At 47.7% G+C, this 14743-nt stretch overlaps 1 protein-coding gene across 1 annotated transcript in view; it reads left to right on the top strand.

Annotated features, from left to right (window-relative positions):
• The first annotated feature begins 8854 nt into the window (after positions 1-8854).
• Tubgcp3 (tubulin gamma complex associated protein 3) overlaps positions 8855-14743 on the top strand; it is a 64655-nt gene continuing 58766 nt past the window's right edge. Inside the window, exon 1 of the mRNA XM_052162059.1 lies at positions 8855-9024. Coding sequence (XP_052018019.1) covers positions 8949-9024 — 76 coding nt within the window. The 5' untranslated portion in view covers positions 8855-8948. The remainder of the gene's footprint in view (positions 9025-14743) is intronic.

Raw genomic sequence — 14743 nt, 5'->3', positions numbered from 1 at the left:
GTGAGCCTGACATGGGTCCTGGGCGCCTAACTTGGATCTTCTGGGAGAGTGGAAGTTGCTCTTAGTCACTGACACAGTTTTCCAGGCCCCCTAGATTTTGTTTTTAAATGAACATGATGTGATGGGATGAATCCCTTGGCCTTTCTGAAGGAATTGTAACCATCCGAATAGGAGAGAAGGTGTTCTAAAGAAATACTTAGGTCCATTCCTGTGAGTATCTAATGGTTCAAACAATGAACCTCAAGAACGTTTCCTCCGAAATCCTGTCTGGCAAAGAGGAAAGGCTAAAGCCTTGGCAGCACCCAGAGGAGGAGCCTGCCTCTTAGAGAGACCTCACAGAGTTCCCACATGTCAGAGAACCTATGGGAGAGACTGGAGCTGAGACAATGCTGGGCCTGTGATGGGCAGGACCGCACCTTGGCTGGGACCAGTCATGAAGACCCCTACCCATTTAAGCCTCATGCCAGCATCTGGAAGATGGACTTGGGGGCTGGATGTCACCGGATACTTTGTTCTCTTCTCCATGTGGACACACTGAACACATTCTTTATCTGAATTTTATTATTGCTTGTATCTTTAATTGATGTACAGGGCACAAACATACGAACTGGGCACAAACAGTCCAGTTTAGACTTTCAGAGTCCAGGCGTTGACCCTGAAAACCTGTAACAGAATCTCGATAGATTTCTCATCCTGATGTTCAGTGGAAATTCCATGTTCTTCTTTATGGCTGCCATTTCTAAGTGTCTTCAGGCACTCTTAAATATCTACTTATTTTGTGTGTGTGTGTGTGTGTGTGTGTGTGTGCACTTTGGGCAACTGGGAGCCACTGAGGTAGAAAGGTCATATCCCCAGACGTGGGGTTAGAGATGGATGGTTGTGATCTGTCAGGTGAGTGCTCAGAACTGAACCCGGTCATCTGCAAGAGAAGTCAGCATTCTTAACTGCCACCAAACCATGTCTCCAGCCCCTCACGGGCACTTTTTAAAAAAATACATTTTAAAAATAGCATTACATCATTTCCCTCACTGTCTTCCAGCCCCTGCCAGTTCCCTATCCTCTCAAGCACTCCCGCCTCCATGCTCAAGTTGATAGCCTTTTAAAAAAATTATTTTTACAGACATATATAGATGTGTATGTATGCATATTCACAATTATATGCAAATACAACCTGCTGGGTCTGTTTCTGACGTCTATGGCCTCAGGGCTGACCACTTGGCATCGCCCAGCCTGTAAAGCTCACCTCTGGGAGGCGCTCACTCTCTCTCCTGGCAGCCATCAGTTGCCTTTGTCTCGGGCAGAACCTCAAGAAAAATGTCTCCCTCCCCTGTTACTCTGTCCGTCAAATCTCCCAGTTACCAGCTCTTACAATTTTCCCACGCCTACTTCCTCCAAGTTCCCTCAGCCGTAGGTGCAGGAGCTGTGATGCAGATGTATCTGTTGGGATCTTTTGACCTTGCATTGTACCGCGCTGTCTTCTGGGATGGTCTCTGTTAGCTGGAAAGAAACGCTTCTTTCACGAGGGTTGGCAGCTCTGCTTACACAGGGAAGGGGGCTTGCACACCTCACTGGCACTTTACAGAAATCCTCACCCTCTCAAAATCCTGCAGGGTCACATCTACCTCTGTTTTAAAGATGGAAAAAGCTGTGCCCTGCTGGGAGTTTTACCACTGGTGGGAAGATTGGAAATCAGTGGTTAAAGGGCTTCTCGGAACACCAATGCCTCCTGATCTCCCTTTCGGTGACAAAGTGGGAGCGCCTCACAGACTTTCTGGAAACAAGCCACTTTCTCAGCCTTACCCTTTTTCTATAAGACCGAGACTTGCATGGGTATGAGAACTCCCTCAGAAATCCAGTCTTACTAGGTTTTCTCTAAAGGCAGTGAGGGGCGCTTGGCTTAGGGTGGCTGTTCAACCCCCACTGGCCAGCAGAGGGCAGCACAGGCCAGCTAATGGATGGATCATCCCTGGCGCAGCCGCCTCCAGCCTCAGCCACCTGAAGCTGGGTAAACCTCCCCAGATTGGTTGAGCTCAGGTGCAACACCTCAGGTTCCAAAAGAAGCAGGTAAGTCCCCCTCTCTTCCGGTGTACCCTCGAGATGAGACAAAAGAAAACTCTAGACCACAGGCAGATTTTCCCTGGCACCTAGCTCACACGATAGTGACCTGTTGTAACCGGAGTGGGGTTTCCCCACATGAACTGTATTAAAGGACATCTTTCCAAAACAGTTCTGATCATGGCAAGGCTAGACACGGGAGCCAGAAAAAGAGGTACAGGGGGCATAAATTTCCTTACAGCACACAGAGGGCTTTGGGAAGATCACATGTTGCTTTTTATAGAACTCTAAGCAGCACCCTAGCTTTGGGTCACGGTGAGGTCACCTGGTGAGGGTCCCCTCCCCCAGCTTCTCATTTATTAATAGTGTGTTACAGTGAGAAGCACAACTGTATCTTATAGCCTATCATGACTTCAGTGCAGGCTTTGGAATTAAACTCTTGTCCCTAAGTTTTATTTTTGTGGCACAGTCCCCATCAGGTGTGCTGTGCCAATTGGGTGCCGTCCCTCCCCCTTGCCCCCTCTTTGTCCTCCCCTTCTCCCTCCCCCCCACCCCCCGCCCCGTGCTGTGCTGTGGTGGTCATGGTAACCTGCAGATTGAGGAAGCTGACCTCTGCCATAACAGAAGCTTCAGCAAAGCCTCACTCCCTACAGTCAGGTCCAACATGATGAGGTCGATGTTTCCATACTTGCTGAGAGAAACCGTCTCACCTGTAGGTCTTCCCCTCATGTAGCAATGCATGCAGAAGTGGAGCTTCAGGTTGCTAGAATGCAGTTTCCATAGCTGTTCAGTAGGTCTTGGATTTACTGCCACGGTTCTGGAGGTGGTCACACTACAGCTCCCTTAGCTGTGTTTCAGGGTGATTCCATGGCTCTGTGACAGCCACACAGAAGGATGGTGGTGGAGCAGGAGCAAGCTAGCCTAGCTGCACGCCCTCCCTCAGCTTCCCAGTGCTGCTGATAGGGGAACAGGAATGGGACTCGGTGACCAAAGGCACACATAAGGCGGGGCTGCTGTCCTGGCTTCTACACTGGCTGGTGGCGTCATCTTCAGAGAAACAGTTATGATGCAGACCTAGAGTCCTGGAAGAGATAGAAGCTACAGCCTTGGGACTCTATAGGTGGATGTGGTGTGCATCCAAAGCTATTGTTAGAATGTGTGTGTATATAGTATATAACATATAACACATATAATACATAGTATATAACATATAATATAATGTGTAATATATAATATAATGTGTAATATATGTTATATATTACACATTATAATATATATTTATACTGCTGAAACACAAGCAATTAGCCCTATAGATTGTAGTGAAATGTTGTGTGACTATGACCATTAATTGTCAGGCCTTAGTTGATTTGATGACATAGGAAAGGGTGAAATACAATCTTGGTTTTTTTGGGGGGGGGGGATTTGGTTTTTCCGAGACAGGGCTTCTCTGTATAGCCCTGGCTGTCCTGGAACTCACTCTGTAGACCAGGCTGGCCTCGAACTCAGAAATCTGCCTGCCTCTGCCTCCCAGAGTGCTGGGATTGCAAGCGTGCGCCACCACCGCCTGGTTATGAAATACAATCTTAAACATGAAAGTTAAATACAATTGTGTGAGTGGGCGTCTGCGGAACTGAATTCCGCAGTGAGCGTCTCCCTGGTTACAGCTGTGCTCTGCCCTTCCTGGTTTTTGTGGTTTTCCGTTTCTCTGAGCACTGTGGATCTCACCCAGGGCCTTGTGGTTTTGTGCTCTTTTGTTCTTGAGACAGAGTCTAGCTAGTAGTTGAAGCTAGCCTTGAACCTCTACAGATTCAGGGTGGCCTTGAACTCACAGTAATCCTTTTGTTTCAGCTTTCTGGGTTTGACTTTCTAATTTGTCAGCGCACATTTGTTATTGTATACATATACAGCTAATGAGACAGTACTGTATAAGAGTATGAGGTTTAAAATTCACTAAAGCACATTGTGGTTTTGAGGTTTGGCTGTGAAATGTGCCTGCCGGCTTGTGTTTGGACAGTTTGCTGCTGCCTTGTAGCACTACTTTGGAAGACTGTGGAAACACTGGGAAGTGAGGCCTCCCTGGAAAGAACAAGGCTCTGGGTGGGTCTGCCCTACCTCATGTCCTGTTTCTTGGTTGACTGAGGTGTGAGCAGATGGCCTTGTGCTCTTGCTGAGGCCTCGGCTCCTTCCTGCCATGCCCTCAACACGGGAGTGCATGTGCTCTCCAACTGCTGGCTGGGACAACTGCTTCCCGGGCTGCTGCTTGCCAGGCGTCCACTTATAGTTTGAGGAAATAGCTATTGCACTGACAGCAGCAAGCTGTGGACTGAATATCAGATGGGGGAGGACAGGGACCTCCCTGTGCAGAGTCCCAGATGATCTCTGCGGATGTTCATCTCTGGGGGTATGAGGTGGGGGTCTGTCACTTTCCTCAGATTCACTGATTTTTGGATGTTGACCAGTCAGCACTCAGTCAGTGTATGTGAGTTCAGCTTGCAGCAAACAGGGTATGTGTGGAGGCCAAAGGACAACTTTATGTGGTCGGTTCTCTCCCTCCATCAGTACATGGGTTCCTGAGATCAAACTCGGCCTGCACGGCACCTGCTTGTGTTGGCAAAGCCACCTCACTGCGCTCGTCTTTGCTGCCTCACTCAGCCGTTCCTGTTCTTAAGGACCAGTATGCTTACCTGAAGTGTAGCTTTCTCCTGCGGTTTTGGTTTTGTCCTCAGTGCTTGTTTCTGTGCCTTTGTCCTGAGTCCCTACCCCTACTGCCCCCACTATTATTACTATTAAACACTGCCCCCATGTGTTTGTAAGTTTGCACTTTCCTTTTTTTTTTTTAAAGATTTATTTATTTATTCTATGTAAGTACACTATAGCTGTCTTCAGACACACCAGAAGAGGGCATCAGATCTCATTACAGATGGTTGTGAGCCACCACGTGGTTGCTGGGATTTGAACTCAGGACCTCTGGAAGAGCAATCAGTGCTCCTAACTGCTGAGCCATCTCTCCAGCCCAACTTTGCACTTTCTCTTTGTCCTGGACTCAGACTGCTTAACTGGTGCCTTGCGTTGGGTGAATGCTCTTTCTACTCATTGTAGACTCGCATCTGATTTTTATACCTGGTTTCTCAGGTCTTCTTTGTCACGGCTTATGTGCACTTAAATGTTTTGACTCAGGCAGAGCCCAAAGGGACTTCGTTCTGCACTGACGGACCCGTGAATCGGTTAGAAACACAGTCGATTGAGTCTTAGGCCTCCCTTGAGTCTGGTGTCCTGTCGAGGTCCCAGTTTTCTTGTCAGTCAGCATTTTATGTGGTGCTCATCTCAGACATTCATGTATGTAACTACATGAGACTCCTTTAATATACTGTATCTACCATGTGGGGCTAACAGGGCTGAATCTGCAGAGTAGACGGTCTCTGTAAAAGCCATCTTGCTTAGGTTGGCCTTGTTTGCTCCTTATTCAGGTTTTCAGTGGGATGAATGATAGAATCTGTGTTATTCACATACCTCTGCTGTGGTTCGGATCTTAAATGTCCCCCAGAGCTTCCCTTGTTGAAGGTCTGGGATCCAGTGCTACAGCATTTAGAAGCAGTTGTAAAGGGCAGGATTCAATAGCGGACGTGAAGTTAATATTCATCGTCAACCTGACAGGATCGCTCTCCAGACCTCACAACAACCAGGCTAAGCAACTTGGGCCAAAACAAATCTTTCCCCTTTTAAAATTATTTCTTTCATGTATTTTATCAGAGAGGTGGAAAGCTAATTCAAAGGTTCACATCATCCAGAGATGTTCCCACAGTGAGGCTGAACCCAGCTGTGTCCACCAACAAGAAGATCCAGAGAGCACAGTGTATTCTGGGGAAGTCCTCCTGACTGTGGACTGAAGCATCTATAGTCTCCCGACAAGCCTTTCTTCTCCAGGACAGCTTTGAATCACGTGACCCTTATTCAGTCTGCTTATTGTGGGCCAAGCCTGACCACTGGGCAACACTGCAGTCCTCAACTGAGTCTTGAGATGGGCCAAAGCAGCCAGCCAAGAGGGCTGCTAGTGCTTTATATATATTCACATATATAAAAATCTAATCACTTATTTTAATGTATGTGTTTTACCTGCATGTATGTAAGTGCACCCACCGTGTGCATGCCTGGTGCCTGAGGTAGTTATGGTGTGCCAGGGAAATGTTAGTGATTATCAGAAACACACAGCCAAACTGATGCAACTCATAGCAGGGTCTTTATTCTATTCCAGCTAGCTCAGCCCCCGCCCCCCAATGCACCACCGTCACTGCAGGACAGTTTTGGTGGTGGGGGAGCCCCGAATGTCTATGGGGCAAGGCTTTATAGTAAGCAGCAAGCTGGGAGCATGTGTGCAAGCATCTAACTGGAAAGCTCCTGTGTCCTTTAACATCATTGGCTGGTGCTGGGAGTCCTGTCATAAACTGAGCTTCTACTCCCCTCTGCATTGGTGGTTGTTAGGCAAGGGGTGGGCTTGTTACCTGGGGTGCAGGTTTGTTGGGGGAATGACCTGGAGACCCTGGTCTTGTTGAGGGTGTAACCTGGAGACACTGGCCATATTGGGGATTAGCCTAGAGACTGGAGCTAGGCTCAGGGTTTGTTGGGGGGGGGGGGGGACAACTTGGAAACTAACGCTAGGTACCAGCCTGTTAGTCTACCTGAGTTCAAACTTAGGTCAGGTTCTCTAAAATGGAGTCTGAATTTAAAAGCTTTGGCATCTCAGTTAGAAGGCAACAGACAAAACTAGAGTTACAAGATGGTTGTGAGCTACCATGTGGGTACAGAGGCCTGAACCCAGGTCCTCTTGAAGAGCAGCTACTGCTCTTAACCACTAACCCATGTATGTATGAATGTGTGCATGCATATATGTGTATGCGTGTTTATTATCAAGGCAGGGTTTCTCTGTCTTATTGCTCTGGCTGTCTAGGAACTCAGTATGTAGATCAGACTTTCCTTGAACTTGGAGACAACCTGCCTCTTCCAAGTCCTGGGATTGAAGGCATGTGCCACCAAGCCTGCTTTTTGAGTGTTCTTGTCACTGGCTTAGTTGATTTAGTATCCTGACTTGACTTGGACAATGCGTGGTGGGCTGGCAATGCCTTCACCTACTATATTTAGAAGGCCTCTTTTGTTCATGCTCTTTGAAGCCATATGACTTGGCACATGTACATTTCTATTTTCCTGCTAGATCATGTGTTCATTACTTAAAAAAAAATTTAAAGTTCGTTTTGTGTGGTATGAACAAACATGTGGAGGTGAGGCAGTTGCTTTTCTCCTACTATGTGGGTTCTGGGGAACTCAAGTCACCAGGTTTGGTGACAACAGCTGCAGTGGTCAAGACCGTGTTACTTACTCTCCAAACACCTGCTGGAGCAGCTTCTTTCTAAGCGTTTTCATCTATCAGCTGAAATTTCACTTCAAATAGCCACATGGAATAGCAAACCACTCTGGTTTCTCCTGGCACATTGGCCTCCCTCAAATGACTGTCAATACATCTGCAGTTAAATGTGTGTATTCAGTGCAGAAAGCCACCTTAAGACTTCTTGCTGGGGCTGGAGAAGTGGCTCAGTGGTTAAGAGCACCAACTGCTCTTCCAAAGTTCAATTCCCAGCAACCACATGGAGGTTCACAACCATCCATAACAAGATCTGACTCCCTGGAGTGTCTGAAGACAACTACAGTGTACTTACATATAATAAATAAATAAATCTTAAAAAAAAAAAAAGACTTCTTGCGGGGTTCACTCCTATTACCAAGGGTGGTGCTAGGACCAGTCAACAAAACAGAGTCTACAGGGACTGAGGACTGAGATCTAGCTATGTGGGTGATGGAAACAGAAAAGTGGAACATCTGAGGGTTGGCTACTGGCCCCAGGGTGGAGGAATCAGGAAGAATGACTGCCGTTAGGCACTATGGCCTTATTCTAGACCTTTTGATGGAGTATATCTGTGTGGGTGGTACAAAATCGGTTGGAGCTAAGAAGAATGGGCGGAGAGCAGAGGTGTTGAGTCTCAACTTGTTAGTCATAGTCAGATTCCAGACAGAAGCTGGGAGTCTCCTCTTGTAGTTTTCCATCGTTGGCTTCAGCTGGCTGAGCCCCACCAAGTACCATGTGTCCAGGGAGTTTGTCGGCATTCTGTACACCACAGGGCGGGCAGAGAAGGGTGGCTAAGAGATCTGCGAGCAAAAACGACTAGGGGTATGCTGCTCTCCATTAAATCACCTCTGAGTTCCACTGCCATCGTAGTCCCGAGTCAGTGGCCAAGAAGAGAGCTTTCATCTGCGGACCACCGAGCACCCCGGGCAGGAGCGGCGGAGCTGGGCTCCCATGTGACGAGGACTCTCCTCCTCCTGTATCCCAGACACCACGTAGCTTCTCGTGTCTGCGTCCGATTTTTCCATTGCAGCAGCGCTCCGCGAGCAGTCACTCAAGCCTCTCCATCTCAGAACTCCGGGTTCCCAGGACTACCTCCGGGTGACATCAAGGGGCTGAGGTTCCAGACCCTTGAGAACTCACTTCCAAGAGCCCTGCGCCCCTGTCACTCAAGCGCACTCAGACTCTGCATCCAGATGTGACTCTGACCGGTGCTGTACACAAGCAGCGCCCGATCGCAAGCAGCGGAAGTGCACGGCCATCCTAGGAACCCGTAGCCGTGAAGGTCGCCCAGCAACACCCTTCGGGCGCAGCCGCGACTCTTCCCGCGCGGAAAAGCTGTGAGCGCAGTCGCCGAGAAGGCGCCTGCGCGTCTCGCGCGGGAAGCAGGGCATTATGGGAGGCGCGCGCTTTTGCCGCTTCCGCGAATATGGCGGCGCCGTAGTCTGGGCGCGGGATCCTGGGGCACGGGGAGGCTGCAGTGCGCAGCCCGGGCGCGGTAATGGCGACCCCGGATCAGAAGTCTCCCAACGTTCTGCTGCAGAACCTGTGCTGCCGGATCCTGGGCCGGAGCGAAGGTACGCGCCCCGGGGCTGAGGGCTGTGGAGGCTGAGCGCCAGGACCCCTCCGGCCGGGTGCTGTTCTCCCCGGCCCCCGGGAACCTTAGGGGTGCGGCTCGCGGACCGTCCCTGCCCTGGGGGCCCGGCCGGAGCTGCTGTAGCGGCCGAGTTTGGCTTTTGCTCCGGGTCAGACAGCTCCGTGACCTGCAGCTCTGCTTCTGCATGCTTCCCACTCTGCTGTCACCTTTGCCTCTGGTGATGAGTCCGAGTTGGATGATGCTTGCTTGCTCCTGGAGAGTTCAAGTAGCGAATAGTGCTTCTAAGAAGCCAGACCCCCGGGACAGTTCTGCCCTCTGTCAGTTCTGCGTACTGTCGCCGCAGTAGTTGGGGGGAAAAGCAAAATGTCAAGGATCTGGTTTCTTGAAGCTCATTTTGGAGATGAGTGGGGAGGCGTCGCGAGGGAAGGTTTTAGTAATTGACATGACTGGGTCACTTGTTCCTCAGAATATTAAGAGACAAATCGGTAGGCTTTCAAGGAAGACTTTAAACAGAATTGCATTTTAAAAACTGAGAGAGCCTTTTGATCTTTCATAATTTGTAACAACGTATGCAACAACTTGTCCGGGTAGAGGATGAATTACTGTGCCACTACAAAACTGTTGACTTAACACAGTTCTTGCTTTATTCCTTGTAGTGTTTCACTGTGCAGTTTATTCGTGGAAGTGAGGCTCCCTCATCCCTATTATGCCATAAGATATGCTTCTTTCTAATGGAGGGAATGTGACGAACACACGTTGTTTGTTAAGTGGATCACTACAGGGGAAATTGATAGGAGGAACTTAGAGTTCTCCATGCCGGGAGAGTGTGAGTGGAAGGGACAGTTTACTTTTCTGATGGGAGTGATCCAGTCATAGGCAAAATCAGATAGCTAAGGCTTAACATGCCATACTATTATTTTTTTCCTTTATTGCATTGGGTCCAACATTTTTGCATTCCAGAAAGAACCTCGTAGTTATGACTGGATTTTGAAGTTATTCGTTATGAATTTCTAAAATTGAATTTTACATTAAGATCCCATATGATAGAAGTTTCACAGCCTGCAGGTGATTGAAATGCTACTTTAAAGCAAGACTCTGTATCCTCCCGTTCTGCCACCCCCATCTGTGGTGATGTCTTATGAATCGCTGGCCTTTCAGAGAGATCCAGAATAAAATATTCTATAAAGTAAATTAAGGATGATGCCATCTTTGCCATAGACGGAGTTGAGGGATACAGACTCCACTGGGTTCTCTGTCCTCACACGTCGTTAGGGATGCGGACTCCACTGGGTTCTCTGTCCTCACACGTCATTGGTATTTTGTTGTGTTCTGACAGGTGTGTAGCAATAGCTTGTCACCCTCACCTCTTTCCCCTGATGCTGCTGAGAATCTTTTCATGATGTCTTTTTAGCCATTCAGATCTCTTCCTAAGGTTGCATTTTGTTTTGTTTTCTTCATAACATGTGTTCTTGCTGGATTGCTTACCCTTATAATTTTGAACGCTCTTTATTTATCTGGGTACAACTCCTTTATTGTGTGCTTTGAAAACTATTTTTTCTCCCCTCCCAGTATTTTAACTCTAATAGTTTTTTCTTTTTTGAGAAAAATTTGTAATATTTTTTAAAAGACTTTTTTCATATTTTGGAAAGGATTTATGTGTATAGTCATTTTTACTTGTACATCTGTCTGTGTACCATGTCTGTAGAGGTCAGAAGAGGATGCAGGGTCTCCTGGAACCGGAGTTGCAGATGGTTGTGAGCTGCCATGTACTGGGAATTGGATGTTTCTCCTTGGGAAGAATAACATTGCTCTTAGCTGCTGAGCCATCTCTCTAGCCCTAAAATCTTGATGGATTCCAATTTATCCATATTGAAGGGGGGAGGGGACCGGGAGATGGCTCAGCAGGTAAAAGCACTTGCTCTGCAGTCTACAGAACCCACGTAGAAAGCCTTGCATGGTGTCACGCATCTGTAATAACAGCACCCCTAAGACATGGGAGACAGACAGAGAGAGCCTCTGGGAGCTCAAGAAACAGCTCCCCTGGAGTTGCTGCTCCAGTGGTGAGAACAGCAGGGGAGGCTGCATTCTCCATGAGGTGGAAGGCAAGGGCGGGTCCCTGAAAGCAGTGCTTTGAATTCTGCCTTACCCCAAATGTTCCCCGAGAAGTAAGAGAAAAAACACCCAAAATGATCATGGTTAGGGTGTCATGTGAAGAACTGTTATCAAGTCCAAAGTCATAAAGATTTCTTTCTTTTCATCTTTTTCCCCTAGGAGAGGTTTTGTGTGATATGAGTTAGTTTTTTGCTATATGGTACAAGTTGAGATTATTTTTGAGCTTACCAAAGGAACCCTCCCTCCCCTCCAGCTATACTTGTCTGATTCTTGCCTTGAAGACTGAAAGTGCTGAAGTGGAACCTTAAAGAATATTGATAGTATGGGCTCTTCAGACCAGTAAGAGCCGCCGTTTGTGAAGGAGAGGGTCTATTGTCAGCGTATATCGTAGAAGCACCTGAAGTTTTAGAATGGTTTAGATTTACAAGAAAATTGTACACACATGCTTCCCTTTTGCCCAGCACCATTGCTTCTGGTCTTAGCGTTTGGCTTATTGAGGTTCAGTGTCACAGTTTGTTTTAATATATTCATATTGTCGATGCAGAAGCCTGGTTGTCGCTTCAGGGAAGTAAGAGGTGATTTATTTTGGAACTAAGTGTAAGTGACTGTGGTCTAGGAACAGTTTCAGTTACCCCTGGTGCCTTGTCCCAACATGGTAGGAGTTATATGAAGTTTAGTAACAGAATAACATAGAGTGACAGATAAATCAAGGCACTTTTCAAATATCGTGGTGTGAACATCAGGTAGGTGGGTTAAAGCAAAGTGGAAATCTCTGTTATTGGTCTCATACTATTTGATGACAGTCTCATGTTAGGGTTGGTGGAGGCTGAGTTCTGTACATGCCAAAACACTCACCTGGTCGTCACCAGGGTGGATGGTAGTTCCGACAGAGGTGGACAGTGAATGGCCTTAAAGAGCGCTAAGGATTGATGGTCAAGGCAGCTTGTTAGCTCGAGGCCTGCAGCCTTCTGTCCAGCTGTCTGTAATCACTTAGTCAGCCTTGGAGAATCTCTAACATGGGTCTGACTCTCTCCGGGAGTTCAGGTCACAGTGCTGGCTAAGCTCCATGCTTTCTCGGCTCCTTTAGGTGTTGCTTGACACCCAGGCCACCCTCTTGCGAAGCCACTCGCTCTTATTCTTCGGTTTTCCTCACTCTTCCTCTTACTCGGGTCTCCTTGGGCTCCTCCGGGCTTGGGTCTTTCCTGATTTTTGTTTTGTTTTTGTTTGGTGAGCTTGGCAGTTTTGAAGATTAAAGATTGTCTGATATTTTCCCAGTGACTGAATGGGACTCTGTCTTGGGGATGGAAATCCTGGGCCTGAAGTGCCGTTTTCACCACGCGGTGGCAGGCATAGCGAGATCTGTCGCTGTCAACGTTGGCCCTGATTGCTTCCCTTTGCTGTCTTCTCTGGAAGCACAGTTCTCTCACTGACCCAGAGTTTCTGCCTTGAGTGGATGTTTCCACAAGAATATTAATATTAGGCCTTCTTTCGGGTTTCTGTGGGATCAGCGCCTCTATCCCCTCGTAGTTTTATCCCCAAATGCACACTTTTAGTTTAGTTGTTGTAGTTTGTAGATTTTGTTGTAAACTAAGATTATTGACTTCCAAGTCTGTCTAGTATATCAGATCTTCATTTTCATTAGGTTTGTTTTCAGAATGTTTTATTTTGGCACGTATGTTATGAATCAATTGGCCTCCAAATGCTTGGCATACTGGCTGGTTCTGTGTCAACTTGACACAAGCTGTAGTCCTCTGAGAGGAGGGACCCTTGTCTGAGAAAACGCCTCCTTAAGATGGGGCTGCAGGCAAGCCTGTAGGGCATTTTCGTAATTACTGAGTGGTGTGGGAGGACTTACCCATCGTGGGTGGGGCCACCCCTGGGCTGGTGCTCCTGCGTTCTGTAAGAAAGCAGGCTGAGAAAGCCATGAGGAGCAAGCCTGTAAGCAGCGCCCCTCATGGCCTCTGCATCCGCTCCTGCCCTGTCTGAGTTCCTGTTCTGACTTCCTAACTTGAGAAACAGTGATATGGAAGTGTAAGCCAAACAAACCCTTCTCCAAGCTGCTCTTGGTCCTGGCACAGCAATGGTAACCCTATAACAGGTGGTGATTTATTTTGAGATTTGATACTGATTTCTAGTTTAATTCTGTTGGTATTGGAGAATATATGATTGCTAATTGCAGTTTCTTTTTAAAAATCTGTGTGCACCTGTCACATATTAGTATGCATGTTCATTCATGTGTGCACAGGAGAACACATGTGTGCATCTGTGGAGATCAGAAGACAACCTGTCTTCAGTCCTTGTCTTCCCCATTTTTTGGAAACATGACATCTTGTTTGCGTCTGTGCTCACCAGGCTGCTTGGCCCTGGAGCTCTCTCCGTCCTTCCTTCCCTCCTTCCCCGTCCTCTCTGTATGCTGTCCTCAAATGTCCGACAGCATCTAAGCATGAGGATGGCTAGGGCAGCCTTTTCTAGTCGTACTTTTTAGTGGAAGAGCTGTCGGTTGCCCAGCTGGTGCGTCTTTTCTCTTGGCTTCTCCAGTCTCTGGGATCAGCCTCTGACTGATCACAAGTCTTTGCTGACTTGCTGTGTGTGGTATCCTTTGAGGTTTGCCTAGATGGGCACCAGTGGTTGTCAGGAGTACTGGGACTGGGGCGGGCACTGGCTTTCCCTCCACAGACACAGCTCCTTCCTTTGGTACACATCTCCTGAGAGGTATGGAACTCCCCCCTTCCCTGCTGAGCCACCCTGGGTTTGTGCCTAGTATATAATGACTCTTGTTGACTTTTGTCCCCTTGGGTGGTGGGTTTTAATTGTTGTTCTGACATAATGTAGCATACCTTGGGGAGGGAGTGTCAGTGAGGGAGGTGTGACTTAAAGCTTCAAGTTCCTCTGCTGCCTTGACTTGACTTCTGTGGTGGACTGCACCCTGAACTTTGAACTAAAATAAACCCATTTTCCCTCAAGTTGCATTTGTCAAAGTATTTTATCTTAGCAAAGGAAAAGGAAACTAAGAAATGGTACCAAGGGTGGGAGATACTGTTGTGGAAAACCTGAGTATGTGGCTTTGGGTCTTTGGAACTGTTTGTGGGAAGGATTTGGAAGAGTTTGGAATTTGGGCTAGAAAAGCCATTGAAAGCTGTGAATAGAGTGTAATGGGCTTTCTCTTGGGAGCTTGGAAACAATGCTGAGAGAAATGAGGACAGTGGAGGCCTGGCTCCTGAGGCCCCCAAGAAGGACTGTGTCAGGAAACGGGCCACGGACAATCCTGTGATATTCAGTAAGAATCTGGCTTCATTTTGCCACCATTGTGAGGTCTTGAATGAAGTTGAATTTAAAGATAATGACTGTTTGCTAGAAAGGTGTGTGGACAAGCTTCAAGTCTTTGACAAGAAAGTGCAGACAACAGAGCAGCTGCAGGGATCAGCACCATGAGAGCAACCTGGCGCCTGCACTGGGTTTTTCCTCAGAGAGCTGTGGCCCATGGTGACAAGGCCACACCTCTAAATGGTGGCTGTGTCTGTGTGCTATTGGTATTGAAAGTATGAAAGACACAAGAAGGAAGAAGTGGTGGAGAGCAGCTGAGGGCA

Source organism: Apodemus sylvaticus, chromosome 18, assembly GCF_947179515.1.
Source record: "Apodemus sylvaticus chromosome 18, mApoSyl1.1, whole genome shotgun sequence".
Classification (NCBI taxonomy): domain Eukaryota; kingdom Metazoa; phylum Chordata; class Mammalia; order Rodentia; family Muridae; genus Apodemus; species Apodemus sylvaticus.
Note: the sequence above shows the minus strand (reverse complement) of the source record. Positions and strands in the feature narration are given on the sequence as shown.